The following is a 19,708-nucleotide window of genomic DNA, read 5'->3' on the forward strand; positions in this document are numbered from 1 at the left end:
ACAAAAGCTGGGCCGGCACGAAGCTGTGAACTAAATAGATATGCACATACGTACAAACTTGCATGTGTATAATAAATAAATCAAAGGAAAATCAATCTATCTATCTACATCACAGTTTCTCTGTTGCACAAAGACTTCCTTCAGGCCTATGTAAGCCCACTTAGGCCCCTGTTGCTCCAAACAAGGCGCTGTAAAAATACGTCAGCGGGGCTGTCAACTTACTGCTAAAAGCACAAGCAAAAAAGCACAATGAGTGAGTCAGCTTCTCGCTTTCTTTCTCTCCATTTATCTCCACCACAACGACTACACACATAACGACTAGAGCTTGTATTTGGAAGAGAAAAAAAAGAATTAAACCTAAATAAATATTCACTTTTTTTTTTTTTACTTGAACCCCCCTCTGTCCTTTATCCCCCTCTCTTCTCCTGCTCTCTCATATCTCACCTTCTCTGCGTTCACTATTCCATCCTCATCTTCAACCTCACAGCCCTGCCGTTTTTGCGCCAGCTTTCTTATCCCCCTTTGCTGCTTCTCTTGGAGTCGCTCATCTAGGACGGGAGAAACTACATACACACAGCAAGCGGCAAAACCTGGTACCTTTGGCCCTTCATTAGCCTACACTCCGACAGCAAACACAGCTCTCCGTCCGTCTCCGACACCTTGTTTAACAATGACGCAACAACCGACCCCTTCTGATCTAGCAGCTGCTGCTTCGCCTACTAATTTAGCTGCTGCTCCCACCTCAGCCACTGCCACTCCCGCTTCAGAGAAGCCCGCAACCACAGGGACTCCCGCCGCCGGCGCCACTGGCGAAAAGAAGCTGACTGGAGCCCAGCTCAAGGCCCAGAAGAAGGCCGAGAAAGCTGCTCGTCGGGCACAAACCAAGGTTGCAGCGCCGCCGCCTGTTGCTACTGCCGCTGGCCCTGGTGCCTCTGGCGCCGATACCAAGAAACAAAAGGGCAAGGACAGTGGCCAAACAACTCACGCTGCTTCTCGTCAAGCAGCCCGTCAAGCAGCACAGGCTGTGCCGGCCGTGCCTGACAAGGAGGCTAAGAAACCTACTATCCCCGACTGCTTCAGCCATTTGTCCATGGCTAAGCGCATACAGAGCACACAGGCTGATAAGGACGTGCATCCTTCCGTGTTGGTGCTAGGACAAAAGATGAGCTCGTTTGCCCTTTCCGACAGCATTCAGAGGCTAGAAGCTACCCTTTTGGCGCTGCGTCAGGTATTATTTTCTTCCTCCTTTGTGCTCTCTAGCAATCAACTCGTCTTTTGATGTAGAGCAGAATCAGCCGTGTGCTAACCTTATTTACTATCCTCTTCTCAGGTCATCGAGTCCTATTCTGCCCCCCAGGGCACTAGCATGTCTAGGCACTTGACTCCCCATGTGTTAAATCCCCAGATTGAGTATCTAGCCGCCTGCCGTCCCCTGTGTTTCGCCATGGGCAACGCCATCCGCCGGATTAAGGTAGTCATCACCAAGATTGAAATCGACACCCCTGAGGCTGAAGCCAAGCAGATGCTTTTTGAGGTCATTGATTCTATGCTACATGAGCGCATCATCATTGCCGACAACGTCATTGCTCACAACAGCGCCAACCTGATCAAGGATGGTGACGTCGTTATGACCTACGCCAGCCACCGCTTGGTCGAGATATCGCTCAAGTTAGCGCGTGCCAATGGCCGGCAATTCCGTGCCGTCATCATTGACGACCCGTTCCAGCTAGATGGTCTTACCCTTGCCAAGCGACTCAAGGCAGACGGAATTCACGTCACCTACTACTCGGACCTCAGTGGCCTGCGCGCTGGCCTAGAAGACGCCACTATCGTTATGGTTGGTGCCGAAGCCATGTTTAGCAACGGAGCCATGTATGCTCGCTCAGGCACAGCTGACTTGGCTATCGCCACCAAGACCTTTGGCACGCGGCTGTACGCCCTCAATCAGTCCATCAACTTCACCGATCGCATGGCTTTGGACTCCCTTACTTATAATGAGATCGATCCCGACCTAAACCGCGAGACAGGCATCCGTCTCTTGTTTGACACCACACGCCCGGAGTATATTGGCTCGCTAATCACCGACTATGGCGAGACACCACTGTCAACAGTTGCAACACTGCGACGGCTGCAGGAGGAGAATTAAGAAAGGGTAGGAGAACAAAAGAGAGTAAAAATGTAGGCACGAGGATAAGGGGAAACAGGATAATTGGTCAATCAAAAAAGTTTTTCGTCTCAATTGCGTAAACGCCCGATATATATATATATAGGCACATTTATGATACTTTCTATTTTACGCTTACCTGAACTTTCCTTGTCTGATCAGCGGCACCATAAGTGTGTTGGATGGTGTAAACTTGCAGTACAAATAATCTTGTCTTTATTCAGCCAGCAAGACTAGAATACCGCCACAGCCAGTAGCTACTAATCCATGCATTCACATAGCTAAAGACTGAGGTGATTTGAAAGTATAGTTGACATTCAGAGACGAGTCCTGTGTAACGTATCAACACCTAGAGATAAATCCAAGCTGCCGCCTTTCCCTGTTTCTCGTCCCCTTTCTGCTCTAAATAGTGAATAGCTAGAGAGCATGGCCATTCAACCAGCTGCTAGTCTAATTCAGAGTATCTGATTTGCTTGTACCGTATTTCGCTCGCTCGCCTGTTCGATTTGGTTGTTGTGGGCCGAAAGGCTTGTCTGTACTATGTTCATTTATGCCGATATCGTGATCGGAAACGAAGTTCTAAGGCCTCACCGATCATCTTGTTGTGAAAGAGTAAAGTGCGCTCGTCAGTATTTACGTTTAGGACTGAGTCTGGGTTTCAGTCTCAGCGGCCTTAGCAGCCAAGCGTGCCCGCTTGTCCAGTAGCTTTTGTTTCCGGTCTGCCAGAATAGCCGTCTGTCTGTCGTCAACGCCCTGCAACCAGTAGCCAAAACTGGCACCACCTGTCATGTAAACTGGGTACGCCCACAGTGATTCCTTGGCGAAGAACGGACGCATCTCGATACCCATCTGCCACCAGCGGACGGCAAAGCCTATTTTATTTTGTTGTTAGCGACAGAAAAGAGACTTAGAAATCGTGTGTTGCTGTGCTAAAAACTGGTTTTACCCACCGAAACCACTCCAGAAAGCTAGACGACCAAGCATTGTGAAAAGAGTAAACTGAGAATTGAAGACAGTATTGATGAGAAATCGCCAAAAAAAAAAAAAGATTGGTGTAAAGAGCGACCCAGTGAAGATCAGCTGTGATGTTATTCCAGCAATCTTGAGCAAATGGTTGACGAGTACTAGCTATGCAAACTAGGATTCACAATAAATGTGATATCTAAACGGACTGACCAACATCACGAAGGACTGGGATCTGGAGTGTCATCACGTGACATGACCATATCGCAAGGATAAGGCGTTTTAGCTGGGAATCCATTGGTGGCAGAACGATGCGGGGAGCCCCACATGGCGACCATTGGCTGCCGTAACAACGAGGCTGTAGAATTTCAACAATGTTTAGAGTCTAAGTTTGTTACTATCTTCGCTAGACTATTAGCCATTGATAAATTCACAGCAGTGCTTCACAACCTACAACAAGAGTTTTTCTCCTCGCTACATTTTGCAGTATTGGCCGTGGTGCATATTCAAACGCCCGGTTGTCTTTTTTTATAGATTTTCTTTTTTGTTTGTACCTACAATAAACATTCTGACGACTCCTGATATGATTTCTCAGATACACTTCTCGTGATACTTGAAATCTAGACGCACATTATTTTACCTACCATGGCTGAAGGCAAGGAGGATAAATCTGGCAAAACATCCTCTAGCTCCATAGCAGCGCTCCCTATTCGAACATACAAGGCTTCTGATCTACCACTGCCATCCGCGACTCGAGGCGCTATCGAACAACTTGCTACCGCTTTCAAGAAAAAGGGTGGCTATGATGATATCCGGAAACAGGTTTGGGAGAGCTTCCAAGCAAGCGTACGTGTCTCTTATTATCACATGATGTTTTTGTCTAGTCTAACGCTCAGCACATAGGACTACGAAGCGCAAGTAACAAAATCCATCCTTGAAGTAGCTGAATGCGAGCTCGAACGAAACCCCTCCCAACTTCTTTCCATAGGCCCCAGCAAGGCCGCGGTTTTGATCGACGGTGCCCTTGAGCGTTCTGGTGTGTACCAAAAAGCAGAAGAAGTCATCGCCAAGCTCATTGACGTAGATGCCATTGAGAAGCAAATCCGCGAAATACGGCGTGCCGAAGTAGGCCTCGAGCAAGCTGAGACAGAACGCATTCTAGGCTCTAAATCAGACGAAGCCTACGCTGCTGAAACAAACGCCCGCCAAGCAGAACGTATTCGTGTTCGTGAAGATATCAAAGCAAAAGAACAGGCCGCAGAGGAAGAGCGCAAACGTATTCTCCGCGAAGAGCGGCGCAAGCGTGAGGCAGAGTTGGAAGCAGCTGAGGAGCAACGCAAAAAAGAGCGAGATGCGCGTCGCCTCGAACGCGAGCGCCAGAGAGAAGAGCGCGAAAAGACACGTGAGAAAGAGCGGGCCGAAAGAGACGCACGTGATCGTGATCGTGAAAAAGATAGGCCACCACGGTCTAGGTCTCGCGATCGTGATAGGGATCGCAGGGATTGGTCTCGTGATCGGTCTAGAGAGAGACGAAGAGATAGATCACGAGATCGACCTCGCCGTACTTCATCCGAAAGAGACCGCTCAAGAGAACGGCGGCGCCGTGAAAGAGAGGAAGAACAAGAGCGCGCCAAAAAGAAGCTTACCAAGGAAGACCATGAACGGCTAGAGCAAGAGGCACTTGCTAATCTTTTGCGCGAAAGCAAACGGGATGACAAGCAGCCCGAAGTCGAGATCGATGAGGCTCTTGCTCCACCACCCAGAAAATCTAAGCCTGCTTCTGCTATTCTTCCCTTCAAGCGCGAACCTGGAAAAGCTACTGAGCCTAGTAAACCCGGTGACCTTAAGCCGGTCAAAGATCCATCCGAAGCCATAGAGGGCCCCGCTGAAGAAGACGCACCCAAAGCAGCAACTACTCGTCGCAGCAGCCGATCGCATTCAAGAGAAGCAGATCGAAACAGAGATGGCGAACGTGATCGTGACCGTGACCGTGACCGTGATCGTGACCGTGACCGTGATCGTGACCGTGACCGTGATCGTGACCGTGATCGCGATCGCGATCGCGATAGAGTGCGTGATGATAGAGACAGAGACAGAAATAGAGAATACAACAAAGGGGATCGCTACACTAGATCTCGGGAACATGGCAGAGATCGGGACGAGGAGCGACGACACGATCGCCCCATTTATTCTCCTCGTCGGGGTCGAAGTCGCCGGTCTCCAAGCCTAGCTGAGCGGCGTCAAAGAAGTAGATCTCGCAGCAAGCTTGATAAAAGAAGCGAACGGAATGATGACCGACCCCACTCACAAGACCGGCGTCGGGCGAGTCCGGCTCGCCGCTCACGGAGCGGATCTAGGAGCCGTATTGATAGGGCCGAACGAAGCAGAACTCGCCGTCCTTCGCCTCGCCGCTCTAGATCCCGTCATCGCACAGAAGCTCCTCAGCCTGTTTCTCGCCCACGATCTAAAAGCCGGGCGCGACGCCCAGTTGCTTCTGAAAGATCTCTCTCGCGCCGCAGATCTAGCAGCAAGGGACACTGGGATCGCAACAGCATACAGCCACGCCCAAGAAGACGCAGCAGGTCATCATCACCTAGCACTGCAGTTGCCCCACCACCTGGGCTAGACAAAGAGCAACGCGAAGCCTGGAAGCAAGAAGAGGTACGAAAACGAGAGCGAGAAGCAAAGGCCTATCTCGCTGCGCAGCGCGAGGCCAAAAGCAAAGGCGCAATTCCAGAGACTCGGCGAGTAGATAGGGCTTCCGATGTCTCTTCTCGGTCGAGACCTATGGAGGACCATGATCGCTACGTCCCTCCAGCACGCGACAAGAGTGCAAAGAGAGATGACCTTGAAAAAGCCGCCCGGCCGCAAAGTCGCACCCGCAGTCGAAACAGAGATAGGGACAGAGATAGGGATAGAGACAGAGGCGTTAGAGATATTCGGGACACTCGAGACCGGGGTAGGGATAGAGACGGAGACGGAGATGGAGACAGGGACAGGGACAGAGATAGGGACAGAGACAGAGACAGAGACAGAGACAGAGATAGGGACAGAGACAGAGACAGAGATAGGGACAGAGATAGGGACAGAGATAGGGACAGGGACAGGGACAGAGACAGAGATAGGGACAGAGATAGGCATCGTGACAGGTCGAGAGATCGTGATAGGCCAAGAGACCGGGACCGGGATCGTGCTAGGGATCGGAAGGACCGCGATAGAGACTGGGACTATGACAGATCTCGGGCCCGCCGCGACCGGGAGAGAGACAGAGATCGCGATCGGGATCGGGAGAGGGACAGAGACCGAAATCTACGTAGGGACCTGAGCGTGTCTTCTCGTCGAGATCGGGACCGTGATCGGGACCGTGATCGTCGAGATCGCTCACACAGCCGGCGTCGTCGCAGTCGCAGTCCTTGATCTTATCTCATGCCAATCCCATTACTACTAACTTCTATTGTGTAATCAGGCCCCCATCAATAGGCACTCATTCCAGAATCCAGAACTCTTTTCATAGTTCTATAACTATCGCTTAACCCTACTTTGTCCTAATAACCCTATTCATCTTGGTGGCCCATACATGCCAGGAAGCGATCCCAAGGCTGTTACGTTTATTTTGGCAGGTTCCCCTCCCCGCCTTATGCTTGTTCCTTCCTTTAGCGGCTTGGCGGGGAAGCTCCAGCTTTAGATTCTTAAAAGGCAGCTGTCCACGTAGTTCTTGTGCGTTTATATTTTATTTTGACAGAACCCATCACAAGGCTAAGAAATCTTAGTCGTCAGTTTTCGTTTTTCTCTGTGATAGATTCTCCTTTCATTAACTTCACGAGAGTCTCTACGTACTCCTTTTTGCCCTTTTCTCCCTTTTCTTTTTCCTTTTTTTTTATTCGCTTTTGTTGACAAAACCATATCTATCCCTGGCTCTTTGCTCCCAAACCATTCGCGCTCAACTAACCGTGGAGAGTACATCCCCACCCAGTCAGCCTTGCACTTGACGACCTATTATTTGATTGAAGGCTTATCTATTACCATCGACATCACCACTGTTGGCCATTCATAATGACTGGTCCTCCTCCCACTGCGGCTTCAGTATCGCAGCTGCTCCCTAGGTTAAACGACAATGATCCCGATTTCCGTTTTATGGCTTTAACAGACTTGATGCAGGTACTTTCAGTGGCCAAAGAAGATATTTTGCATCATGATGTTCACACAGCATCTAAAGCTATCGAAGCAGTGGTTTCTTGTCTGAATGACTCAAACGGCGAGGTCCAAAACTTGGCTGTAAAATGGTAAGTCACAAGTTAAATATGTTTGGAAATTTGAACAAGCTGTGAGTTGACCATCTTGCTTCCATCTATCTAGCATCGGCCCTCTTACGACTAGAATTCCACTTTCATTGTACGGGACATTGATTAATGCAATCATAATGCTGAAGTTGCAGCACAATGCTGATAACTCTCTTACTTCACTTGCCATTCGAAACTCTATAATGGCATTTCCCCGCCCCTCGGCCTCCATAACAGACAGCGCTGGAATGTCATCTATTATGGTGATCACAAGTAGATTCCTTGTCTCTCGTCTTATCAGCCCTGAACTACGTCCGGAAAGCGATTACATTACCAACCCATACCGCATAGACCTATTGGAAAACGTCAACGAAGTGCCTGAGAAACTTGATGTGCTTATCGAGGTGGTACGTGGCTTGGGTGCTTGGCTGACCAAGGTTGAGATCGAGCTGCTTCTAGCCACTCTCATTTCTTGTCTGAGCAATCCCAATTCAACGTCGGCTGTCCGCAAGAGAGCTGTAGTGGCCATTTCTCTCATAACGGTTTACATTAGTGACAGTGCCTTGCAAAATCTAGTAGTGCAAATCACACAACCTCTCAAAGACCAGAAAGCAAGCCCACTTATCCAGCGTCTATACATTTCCATAGCTGGTTCCATGGCCCGATCTGATCCTCAGCGTGTAGGAGCTTTCACCTCGACACTCATTCCCCCGATCTTTCAGGCTTTAGGCCAAGAAGAGTTAGATGCCCACATGGAGCTTTTGGCCAATGGTGACAATGGCAGTGCCGAATTTGAAGACATCCGCGAGTCAGCCCTTTTAGCACTCGACAACTTTTTGGCCTCTTGCCCCCAGGACATGAAGCCATATACTGATCAAGTGGTTGCGGCAGGACTCCGCTTCATTTCATTTGACCCAAATTACGCCGCGGACGACGACGATGAGGATATGGAAGACAGCGACCAGGATGAAGACGAAGACAATGACTTTGATGATGACGATTTCGGTGATGACGATGACACCAGCTGGAAGGTGCGCAGAGGAGCCGTGAAGGTTTTGCACACCCTCATAGAAACCCGTGGAGGCGGTGATTTTTTGGAAACTGGAACTCTTTACAGCCATATTGGCCCTGCCCTCATAAGGAGATTTGGTGACAGAGACGAGAGCGTGCGCTTAGAAGTCATTTCAACACTCTCTATGCTGATTCGCAAGACTGAAGAAATCATTTTTCCAACTGGACAGTTGGAGCCAACTGAGATTGAATCAGGAGCTGCCCCGACAGCTAGTCGCAAGAGAAGAAGACAAAGTAGTAACCTTGAAACACCCATTTCTCCTGTTGTTTCGCTAGAGCCGGCTGGGGGCATCCGCGTTGACTTGGCTCGTCTCTCGCCAGGAATTGTCAAAGAATCGCTCAAGGTTCTCAAGGGCAAGCTTATACCAGCCAACCAGGCAGTCATGAAAGTTTTGAACAGCCTAGTCAAGGCCCGGCGTGGAGATATTGACGATTCTTTCGTTCCTGTGGTTGTTGCTGCTTTGAACTGTCTGAACACTTCAGGCAACAACATGACAGCATCTACAGCAGCTGCGTCTGGGACAGCCTCTGCTACGCCGACAACCTTGAAAGTGACAGCTCTTGTGCTTATTCGCGATATCTGCAGATTCAAGCCGTCGGTCCTTGAAACCCAGATTGAGAAGATTGTGTCGACTTTGGTTTCCCTAATAGGAGAAAAGTTCTCCAAGATATCTAGTGAGGCCATTTTGACAGCCAAGGAACTTGTCAGATCGTTCATTGATACGCGCTCATCCCTGGCCAGTTCGAACTTCGAGTTGACAGGCATGTTCGACGCAATCTATTCACGTGTAGATCCCGCTAGCAATAAGATCGATACGGAAGTACGCCAATATTCTATCGAAGCTCTGGGTGTGCTGATCTCTAGAACTCTGGTTCCACAATTCAGTAACCTTTTGTCAGACGATCGTCGACACTCTGGATTGCAAGCAATCCAGGCTCGCCTGAGCATTGAGACCACAAAGCTGACCTCAATTCACACCATTGAGGAAATTGCCTCGTTCAAGGCCGGCTCTGCGCAACTTGAGAAGTCATGGATTCAGGCTGTAATGCTTGAGCTGGCTAACGATATCAACAAGTCAAAGAGAATTGTTCGTAGCGCTAGTATCAAAGCTCTCAAACATCTAGCGGCGGCTGCAATTGGCCGGATGGAGCCTGAAATCGTGCGCCAGGTTGTGACACTCCTAATTCCTGTAGTAGACTCGGATGATGCCTACATGGTGACTTCAGCCCTCTGGGTTTGGGCTTCGTTCGTTCAACAGGAGCCCAGACTGATGACTACTGACGAGGTTTCAAAGGCCATTGTGACTATGTTGAATACCCGCTCGGCTAGCATTGCATTAGAGCCTCTGCTAGTGCTAGTTTCACACATTGGAAAGAGTGGTTGCGGAGACACCTTGATGCGCCAACTTCTAGCTAGTGCGCACAATATCACCGATAGCACAGTCTATGGCCGGGTTATTGGAAGTCTTCTGGTTGCTGGTGGCGACTCTACCGGGGTCAGTCTTGACTCTTTCATCTCCGAACTAAAGCCCAATCCTGAAAATGATAACCGTACAGCTTTGGCCTTGACTGTACTGGGTGAGGCTGGCAAGCAGCTTGGAGAAAAGTCTCCCCTCGATCCCAACATCTTCTTTGTCCAGTTCCGGCCAAGCTTTGATCGTGTATCCCTAGCTGCAGCTTTTGCTCTAGGCCGTGCTGGCTCGGGAGATGTCGATAAGTATCTTCCGCTAATTTTGGAGAAGCTAAATGCTGCTAGCGACATGCAATATCTTCTTATCCTATCACTAAAGGAAATGCTTCAGAATATGTCGCCAGATTTGATGCCTCACTTAAAACCAATCTGGTCGCAGCTTCTAACAGTTGCAAACGCAAATCTGGAAAACCGCGTAGTCATTGCCGAGTGTCTTGGCCGTCTTGTTGTTCTTGACTCTGCATTTTTCATGCCAAAACTCCAGGTAAGTTGCCGAATATACGTGGCGCTCTATGCCTGGCTATGCGTGCAGACTTGAACTTGGCTAACTAACCTTGGTGTTGTAGGAACTTCTTGAGCATAGAACTCCCATGGTCCGCGGACTTGCTATTCAAGCGGCTCGCTACACGCTTCCCGAGTCCGATGAGGCATTTGACACTGGGCTTAAAAGCTCGTTAGTATCTATGCTACTAGTTATGCTTAAGGAATCTGATATGGATAACCGACGCTTGGGAATGATGACCTTGACCTCGGCAGTACAGAACAAGCCTTCCATTGTTCTTCCACGCATGGGCGACCTAGTACCATTCATCATCGACGAGTCCAAGATCAAGCCTGAGCTTGTGAGAGAGATCATGATGGGACCTTTTAAGCACAAAGTAGATGATGGCCTAGAGGTGCGCAAGAGCGCCTACGAAACTCTGTATGCTCTTCTAGACACGGCCTTTAAGAGTTTCAGTTTGCCAACTTTCTACGACCGTGTTCTTGCCGGACTAAGCGATGACCATGACATTCGGTCTTTGTGCAACTTGATGATCATCAAGTTGGCTTCAATTGTGCCCAAAGAGACCACACGTCGCCTAGATAGGATTGCCACTGCCTACCAACAGGTCCTATCCGTTAAGCTGAAAGAGGGTGCCGTGAAGCAAGAAATTGAGAAACAGGGCGAAGCCATTAAGGGTGTCATCCACGTTACCATGGTCTTGGTGGAAAAGTTGCACCTAGCCCAGAGTGAGACTGGGGGCGAGACGTGGTCTGAATACTGGCGGTGGGTGAACAGGGAGTTTAGCGCGCAGGTAAAGGCTATTAAGAAGGCTCAAACCGAGGCTAATCCCTAGGAATTTCGGGGCGGTTGTAGGGCAACCGCTATCATAGCCCCGCAAAAAGGCCAGAAAGGACAAAGCCAAAAGAGGTCGGGAGTGAATGGGAAGAGTCGGAAGGCAATTAAGAGGGAGAAGAAGGAGAAGAAGGAGAAAAAGAAGAAGATGGATAAGATGGATCAAAAGTCGAGGGAGGAGAAAGATAGTATGGAAATACAGGCCGCAGAGCTGGCTCAAGCAAAGCCGGCCAGTGGGCAGCAAGGGGCGAAAGCAAGGAAAAAGAAGACCAAGAAGAACAAGGGCAGCAACCAAGGCAACGGCGATTTTGAGGGTGAGAAGGGCTCTATTGGATTACGGACTACTCAGCAGCTTGTCTTGTTGCCGCACCCTAGCCTTTCCCATCATGGATCACAATAAGGTCTAACAATGGACCTAGCGCCCAAAATGCATCGTCAGCAGTCTAAATATCACGGTTAATATTTTGCCTCTTAATTAAATTCATTGCCTCATATCTGCCGAGACTGGTATCACATGTATATTTTAGTAGTTCGTTCCATCCTGCCTTCATCCGCCTCCCTTCCACTATCTTAGAATTTCAAGGTCGGCAAGAACTTTTCAGCATCTTGCTTCTGCTCTGAAACCGACTGGGGGAATGCTGCGATTCCAGCCACGATACCGCCGATCATGAAAAGCAGAGAGACTAGACTCCACACTATGCCCCAGGCACGCGATGAGCCACCGTAGCGATGCGCAAAGACACTAGCATCGGACTCGTTTATTTTGCGTAGAATGAGGTCGTCGCAAATATCCCAGACGCTGTAAAGCGACGACATGACGCCGATGAAGAGCTACGGCAGGAGAAAACCACAAGAGTTAGCTAACGAAATAGAGCCAGACTGCTGCCAGGGGTATGGCATGGGGAGAGGAAGACATAGCATGAGACTTACCACCACAAATCGCAGGGCTTCGGCGTGGTTGATGAACCAGCAGGCCGCAAGTAGGCCGACAGCTGAAAGCACAGTCAGCACCGTCAGCCAATCGCGCTTTCCCCACCAGATAGTCAACAGGAAAGCTACGGCAAGAACCAAACTGGCGATCTTGCTGGCGACGATATTAAAGCCACAGAAGGTCAATAGGGCGCCAATCAACGACGAGCCAAGGTATCCCGCAGGCAGAGTGATGGCCGGGGCACCGCCGAGCATGTGGGTAACTCCACCCTCGTGGGGATCAAGCGAGATGCTCTTGACACGGCCGCCGGTGCAGATGCAAGCAAAAGCGTGACCAAACTCGTGGAACGCAATCACAAGCATCTTGAACGGCCATAGAACCCATCGGATGTAGGGCACGTTCCACAGGATCGCTATGACTACCACATACGCAGCAATAATGCCCAGAGTTACACCCTGTGTGTGGTTAACGGACAGGCCACGACGGAGAAGCTGGCCGGTAGTTATGGTGTCATCAGAGTATGGATGGTCTAGATAGGGCATGGTGGACAAGGCCAGGTCGGGGCCAGGGTTAGGGTGTCGGATCGCGGGGGGGGGGGGGGGGGAGAGGAGTTTTGGATGTGGTGTTGTCGAGAAATCAAATGGAACTAGAAGGAGACGAATAATAAGATATAATATGTAAAAAGGGCAAGTTTTCGTCGCAACAAGACAAAAGAAAGGGAAGTTGTATGCTGCGTTCCTGCCTAACGGGGAGAATCGACTCGAAACAAAGAAGAGATAAAAAAAAAAGCAGACAAGCGAGAAGGAGTTGTCTTTCTTGTCTTGAGGGCGATGAAAAAGAAATGAAAGAAAGAAGAGAAGAAAAGCAGATGTTTGGATGGCTCTTTCCCTTTCCCGTTCAAATACAGAATAGAATGCAACTACGCCTTATGGCTGGCTGGTTGGTTGTTGCCTTTTGGTGCTCCCCTTGTTTCTTGTTTACGTCCACGCATGACGCCATGGTTTTTTTCTTTTTTTGGGGAGGCGCGGGCGGGCAAGACACAGACAGAACAGAGCAAGAAGAGGAGGAGGGGCCACATTCTTTCCCTTGTTCCTTCCCCCCCCCTTCGTTGTTTCCTAGTTTCCCAGACTTAGGTCAGGTTAGCAGGTTCCTGGCTAAAGTAAAGTCCCCTGCTTCATTCTTTCTTATTTTTTTTTGGGTGGGTTTTTGGTCTTCTATCTTTGGGTTTCTTGACGCAACTGCCGCTCCTAGGTCCTAGCCCATGCGGGCCCTGTTAGCGAAGGAACTGGGATAGAGCAGGGAACAAAAAAGAATTAATTAAGCTCTAGTGTAGTAGTAGCAGTAATAGTATTACAGTATTACAGTATTACAGCGCTACTGCTGCGTGTGCTGTACAATGACGCGGCGCGGTGTGGCTGAGGCCCTGCCAAAACAGCCACCCACATATCGTTTGCCTTGTTTTCTGCCTTGCGTTTGTTTTACTTTGGTTGAATAGCTTTGCATCAAAAGTGCTCAAGGCTCCCCCAACTTGACGACAAGCTAGCAAGATTGAAACAGGAATATGGAAGAAAAAAAGAAGCAGAGAAGCGTAGTATAGATAAAATCGACTGCTATACGCAATGGGCAAAAGAACAAGGAAAGAAAAAAAGCCAGCCGCAATACAAAACAAAGAACTGGAATATATACAAAAAAATCAGCGCTGCCAATGACGTAAAAACGATTCCAAAACTCCAGACCTCCTACCCCAAAGATTCTCACAGTATATACTCTGCCCAAAATAAATCACATCGCTCTAGATCGTCCTGTTCTCGCCTCCGGTTGGTCCTCATCGGCCTCTACCACTACGGCCTCATCTAGTTCCTCCTCAATAATATTATTATATGCCGGCGGTGTCTTCTCCGGAATCAGGTTTTTTGCCATGTGCGACTGGGCTTCAATGTCAGCCACCACCTGGTCAACCTCATTGTTCTTCTCAATGCGCTGCATCCAATCGATATCTTCGGGCAAATAGATACGTATCAGAGCCTCCGAGACGAGCTCCGTGATAATCATAGCAACGAGAATGACAAACAGGGTGGCCCACCACGACAGTTTCTGTCCAAAGTTTTCCACAAACGCGTGATATGTCTGGTACTGGCTCAGAGCGTTGGAGGTCATGTAGCAGAGGATGATCATCCACAGCCACCAGGCCACATTTGAAAGCAAAAACACGGCCCATGACAAGATAGTCTTGGAATGCATTTCGAGAACCCTGAGTGTCGGTCATAGTTAGTAAATTTCTGCCTGCTCTCTCTTTCTCCCTTTCTCTCTCTCTCTCTCTCCCATAATCAAAACAGTTCAAGGAGATACTTACAAAAGCTTAAAGTTGATAAAGATCACCACGGCAGTGAAAGGGGCTGATCCCATGGCATACAGAGATGTATCCTGGTCAAATAGCAGCTTGTCATACTGCAGGTATGTAAAGAAAAACAGCACTGCCGACTGCGAAATGCCCATAAACATCCAGCCAGCCCATTTGCGGAAGTTGAATGCCTTGTTCTGCTGGCCGTACGAGTACAATTCAGGGACAGCAAGCAAAGTCTCAGCCTTCAAATCGCGATCAAGCACACCAAGTGCGATCACTGGCAACGACGTGAACAGCACATTAAACACTGTCAAGGTCCAGTTCTCGTACAAAGAGGTGCCAGTATATCCAGTATAGCCTTGGTAGAAAGCCTGAGTGGGGAAAAAGGCAATCTCCTTCCAGAACGTCGCCAGAATATATTTGCCGGTACGCATGTAGTTCCACCGGCCGTGGACAAGCAAAAGTCGCTGCAAGAAACGGAACTGTGCAATAGAATAGTCGGCAGTACGCGCAGCCTGAAGACCCTCACGACCAGAAATTCCAATACCAACATTCGAAGCCTGGATCATGCCAATATCGTTGGCACCATCTCCAATAGCAAGAGTCATAGACTTTGGTACATGGTCTCGGATGCGCTTGACAATACTAGCCTTTTGGGCTGGTGATGTTCGGCAGCAAATTACGGCGCTAGCCATGACAGCAAGTTCGTAGAAGGCGTCATGCAAAGAGCTATCATCGTTGACGACATTCAGTGTATAGCCGTCAATGACGACACAAGAATGGGGAATCATACCACTGCTAATATCCGCCGAAGCCCCGGCTATTGTGTTGCGGAGGTCCCCGGACCCTGTGGCGCTCAAAATGTACATTTTGGACCAAGGCAGAGCAACGTGGGCTGATAGGCCGATGTTGATGGCAGTCTCGCGTCTATCACCAGTTATCATCCAAACACGGATGTTAGCCCGGCGGAGTTTATCAATAGTCTCGGGGACGCCGTCCTGGAGTTTATCTTCAATAGCAGTAACTCCCGAAAGTTCCAGTTTTTGTTCAATAAGCTCGCCAACCTCTTCAATCTTTTGCTGGCGGTTTTCCAAGCTGGTGGAAGCCTCGTGGAACTTTTGCTTCCAGACCCGATACTCGTCATCTTCGAGGTAGCGATGTGCGAACATTAGAGTACGGAGACCCACAGTAGAAAAGTCATGCAGATGGCGGAATACCTTGTCGAAGATGGCACCATCGTCCGCAGCAACCCTCTCGTCAACCATTCCGTCGAGATATTCGGAATCAGACCTAGCCATTCTCTGCCGTGGGGTGCGATAGTTGGCACTATCAGTGGATTGCCGGGCAGCCACAGGATCCCGGTGAGTCTGGAAAGAGGCGCGTCCATTTCCAAAGCTGTCTCTACCCCCATCTGTGCTAGCCCGATGCATCATTCTTTGTTGCATGTTACGCTGTTCATTGGCATGGCGCTCGGCTGCTTCAGCCTTGCGAGTAGCCAACTCACTTTGAGCAAGGCGTTCAGTGATAACGTTATCAGCGCCCTTGCAAAACACACAAATCTTGCCATCAGGCATGCGGATGATGATAGACATGCGCTTTCGCTTACTACTGAATTCGATCACATCCAGAACCTCGTAGGACTCTGTGGTCAGAGAACCATTGGTATCAGGGAACTGAAGAGTGATCGTCTGTGCAGGGCGATCAATCATGACGAAGCCCAGCTCTTGGGCAGCCTCAACCAAAGCAAGCTCATCAGGGGACGCAGACTGGTAAACAATCTCGCCGTTCTTGTTTTCCGGTAGGCACGTGTGGCACAGTGCTAGCGACATTAGGAAATGGCGGGCTTTGCGGGAAAATTCGGTATCGGGGCGGGCTGCGATATAGGCTAGTAGATCCTCAGTTTTCAGCTCGGCTTGGCCCTGGACAGGCTTGAAGCGAGACTGGGACCGGAGTCTAGTGCTCGTCTCAGAGTCGACGCGAACGAGAGGCATAGGATCTGGGGTGCCAGACTCATCAGCCTCGGGATCGTCAATTGTCACAGGACCTCGGACCTTCCCCTGCCGTCTTGCTTCAATTTTGGCACGTCGGACTTCTTCGTCATGATCCATGTTCATGTCATGGACAAAAGCCATACCGGCGACGCTCATCATACGGAAACGCAAAAGATTTTCGGTTAGTGTTCCAGTCTTGTCGGAAAAGACATAGTTAACTTGACCTAGATTCTCAAGGATAGTAGTGGTGTTGACGACCATAGGGGTATCGCTGACTGGGTCGTACATTTCAATGTCATCCATAAAATAGTACTGGCCAATCTTTATGATTTCCATGCTGACATATAAAGACAGAGGAACCAAGACGTTGAACATGATCAAGTAACCAACAATGATCTGCGACATGGGTACGCTACCAATGAAATCTCGGATATACCAAGAGTCAGTTTCAGTGTCGTTTTTCCAGACGACGTAGCCAACGGAAAGGCCGGCAGACAAAATGCACACAACTGCCACAAGCATGAGAACTATGTAGTTCAACTGATCTTGAATAGCGGGTTTCTTGGTGCGAACGTGCTTGTGGGCGTTCATGCGAATCTTACACTCTTCACCGCTGTTGACGACAATGCCAATTGCCTCGGTGGTGTTGCGCAATGTAGAGCCACGGAAGATGATGTTGGTCAGAGTGAGAGGCGATGTCTGACCGTCAAATTTTACACGGCCTTCGTAGCTGTAGAGGTCGACGTTGGGATCTTCGGAAACAATTTCAGCATTGCAATTTTGGATTGCCTCGAGGGAATGGCAGCGCTCAGCCAAGAGAGGGCAAGCTTGCTTGCTCTTGAGGTTCGTTTCTCCGTCCAGTGCCATAGTTTCGATATAGGCGATGCCATTAGGGCCAGTGGCATGCAGAAGCACAATGTCGGCAGGGACGTTGTCGTCCCGCTTAAGGCGAATGACATCACCAACCTTGATATTTTCCCATGCAACACGATGCCAATCGTCGGTAAGCGGAATTTCGGGTAGCTGTCCGGACAGCACAGCAACGCGGTCATCTGTGTGATCGTTGTCGGTAGGTTTTACGCGGGAAAGTCTGATGTGACGTCTCTTCTTGCGGCCTTCCCATCCCAAAACACGGGCAACACTGCGGTTTTCGACTTTGTCCATGAGGTAGCGGTGATAATCGTCGTATCCCTCTTTAAACATGCTGAAGGCAACGAAAATGATCAAGGGAATAATTGTTGTATAGCGTCCGACGGTGCTGAGCCCTGGGATCATCTGGAGGATACCGATAACAAGAAAGTAGAAGTTGGCGAGTTTGCTGAATTGAAAGACGAGCTGTTTAGGAAGGAAGTCCCAAACGGTGTAGCGACTAGAGCGGATGTAGTTTGTGATGTAGGCACGATTGCGACGTTCATCAACGAGATCTGCCGGCGAGACAGCCATAGAGACATGGCGGCCATCTTTTGAAGGTGGTAGAGGTTTCTGGCGCAAAATAGTCTCGATAATAAATTTTTGGTAGAATTTAGCCAGTGAGCGTTTACATGAAGCGGTGCTAGTCTGTGTTCTTTTTTGCTTCTTTCGCAACCGACCAGAGGCCGTTTTTGAGGATGTGGGTAGCTCGGCACCCATTGTGGGCGCTGAAGATGGTGTAAAGCGGCAGAGATCAACGACGACTCGATGATTGTTGTCGCAGCAGAAAAAGACTCGAGACCGACGTAGTGTGTTTGAGCAACAAACGAAAGCAGCTTGCCGTCAGAAAATATTTAGGTTTGGTTCCTCTCCAGACAGCTAGAACTCAAGCCGCGAATGGGCCCAGTGCAGATGGGAGGAATTTCTGGTGTCCCTGAAGGTTGGGGCCCTGCAAGTATCCGAGGTCAGTATTAAAAGGTCATGGGGTGGTCCGAGAGCTGAAGCTTAAAGCAAGAATAGCAAAGTAGATTAGACCGGGGGGGGGGGGGGGAGGCAAGCCTTATGGTGAGAGCTAAAAAGATAAAAAAAGATCACAGAGCAAGGGAGGCGGCATGTTTATATGGGGAGGGAGAAGAAGGGCAAACAAGATATGCGAGCATCGATAAAGTGAGGGCTATGGCGATGGTGATAGCGGGGTGGACATGTTATTGGTTTTGGGTTGAGCCCAAGCTTTTGAGTTGTTTTTTTCTTGTTATATTTTTTTTGGCAGTGATGACGATGATGACAGTCGCTTTTTGCCTTGAGCTGGCTGTGCGATACTGGGTTCCGCTCCGCCCTCGTATTCTGTCTGCTTGTAGGAAGCAGGAGGCAAAAGCGCAGGGGAGAAGCTATTGGTTACTCACAATTTAAGCGGGCGTCACTATCCGCAGTTTGCAAGAGAGAGAATAATAATCAAGAGAGGAGCACAAGGCAAGGAAAGGCGGGTGCGGATAGGGATATTCAAGTCAAGCCAAGTTAAGACAAGACAAGACAAGACAAGACAGGCCAAGACAGATTGGAGTAATAATAAGAAGAACGTTGTGCAATCTTGGCCAATAACTTAATAACTTGGCGCGTGTTTCAAGCTGCTGGCTGTGGTTGTTGGTATAGTTGCTTGCTGGCTCGCAGGGCCTGTCAAAGTCGAGGTCGTCGAAACTTGGGTGGATTAATAGATGCCGGCTAAAAAATTAGACCCAGATTTGTCATCGCTTGGGGTCAATGCCAGCGAGGAATAAAAATAAGAAGCAAAAGACAGCAAAAAGCAAAGCAACATAAACCAAGGCCAAGCCGGCGATAGTAAAAATACAGATGGTGAGGATGAAGGGCGATGGACGAAGGATAAGAGGGGAAGAGGGGAAGAAAAATAGAGACAGGCCATGAGCGGGGGAAGTCTTGCTGTGCTGCTTTTCAAGTCTGCTTTCAAACAGGAAACTGCGGACTTAAATATTATGACAAGGTATCATGGATAGAGTTGGCAACTGCACAGCCCTGTCGTTGGCGAAAAAGAAGCCAAAAGGTAAAAACGCAAAAAGGGCAAGGGCAGAAGAGCAAAAGCAAGAGCGCCTTTCTCCTCCAGGAAGGTGCCTATATTATCGTGCTCTTGCTTAGCCGTTCGGGCCAATTATTCTACCTTCTCTTGCCATGTCCTTTTTTTCTTACCCGCCATCTCCTGCTTGCAGCTGCCTTGAAACTTGGACCTGGGCGCATT

The 19,708-nt window shown here is 49.3% G+C and overlaps 6 protein-coding genes across 6 annotated transcripts; 3 read left to right on the top strand and 3 right to left on the bottom strand.

Annotated features, from left to right (window-relative positions):
* Window positions 1–670: 670 nt before the first annotated feature.
* On the top strand, window positions 671–2,146 carry HOO65_060107 (putative translation initiation factor eIF-2B subunit delta; the record flags this gene model as incomplete). Its single annotated transcript, XM_071003879.1, has 2 exons — window positions 671–1,228; window positions 1,331–2,146. 2 exons carry the CDS (start codon window positions 671–673, stop codon window positions 2,144–2,146), a joined length of 1,374 nt encoding a protein of 457 aa, XP_070857457.1.
* Window positions 2,147–2,803: 657 nt separating this feature from the next.
* On the bottom strand, window positions 2,804–3,148 carry HOO65_060108 (NADH2 dehydrogenase subunit 14K; the record flags this gene model as incomplete). Its single annotated transcript, XM_071004101.1, has 2 exons — window positions 2,804–3,036; window positions 3,115–3,148. The coding sequence occupies 2 exons, from the start codon at window positions 3,146–3,148 to the stop codon at window positions 2,804–2,806; spliced, it is 267 nt and encodes an 88-aa protein (XP_070857458.1).
* Window positions 3,149–3,772: 624 nt separating this feature from the next.
* HOO65_060109 (uncharacterized protein) lies at window positions 3,773–6,544 on the top strand (the record flags this gene model as incomplete). Its single annotated transcript, XM_071003677.1, has 4 exons — window positions 3,773–3,973; window positions 4,031–5,197; window positions 5,439–5,709; window positions 5,754–6,544. The coding sequence occupies 4 exons, from the start codon at window positions 3,773–3,775 to the stop codon at window positions 6,542–6,544; spliced, it is 2,430 nt and encodes an 809-aa protein (XP_070857459.1).
* A 636-nt stretch (window positions 6,545–7,180) lies between these two features.
* On the top strand, window positions 7,181–11,685 carry HOO65_060110 (Cullin-associated NEDD8-dissociated protein 1, C-terminal part; the record flags this gene model as incomplete). The annotated part of the gene is made up of 4 exons (XM_071003613.1): window positions 7,181–7,410; window positions 7,484–10,433; window positions 10,516–11,216; window positions 11,307–11,685. 4 exons carry the CDS (start codon window positions 7,181–7,183, stop codon window positions 11,683–11,685), a joined length of 4,260 nt encoding a protein of 1,419 aa, XP_070857460.1.
* A 170-nt stretch (window positions 11,686–11,855) lies between these two features.
* Window positions 11,856–12,758, bottom strand: HOO65_060111 (uncharacterized protein; the record flags this gene model as incomplete). Its single annotated transcript, XM_071004014.1, has 2 exons — window positions 11,856–12,116; window positions 12,216–12,758. The coding sequence occupies 2 exons, from the start codon at window positions 12,756–12,758 to the stop codon at window positions 11,856–11,858; spliced, it is 804 nt and encodes a 267-aa protein (XP_070857461.1).
* Window positions 12,759–13,998: 1,240 nt separating this feature from the next.
* Window positions 13,999–18,180, bottom strand: HOO65_060112 (putative phospholipid-transporting ATPase DNF3; the record flags this gene model as incomplete). Its single annotated transcript, XM_071003619.1, has 2 exons — window positions 13,999–14,467; window positions 14,570–18,180. 2 exons carry the CDS (start codon window positions 18,178–18,180, stop codon window positions 13,999–14,001), a joined length of 4,080 nt encoding a protein of 1,359 aa, XP_070857462.1.
* Window positions 18,181–19,708: the final 1,528 nt, after the last annotated feature.

This window comes from Ceratocystis lukuohia (genome assembly GCF_044167205.1).
Source record: "Ceratocystis lukuohia strain C4212 chromosome Unknown Supercontig6_pilon, whole genome shotgun sequence".
Lineage (NCBI taxonomy): Eukaryota > Fungi > Ascomycota > Sordariomycetes > Microascales > Ceratocystidaceae > Ceratocystis > Ceratocystis lukuohia.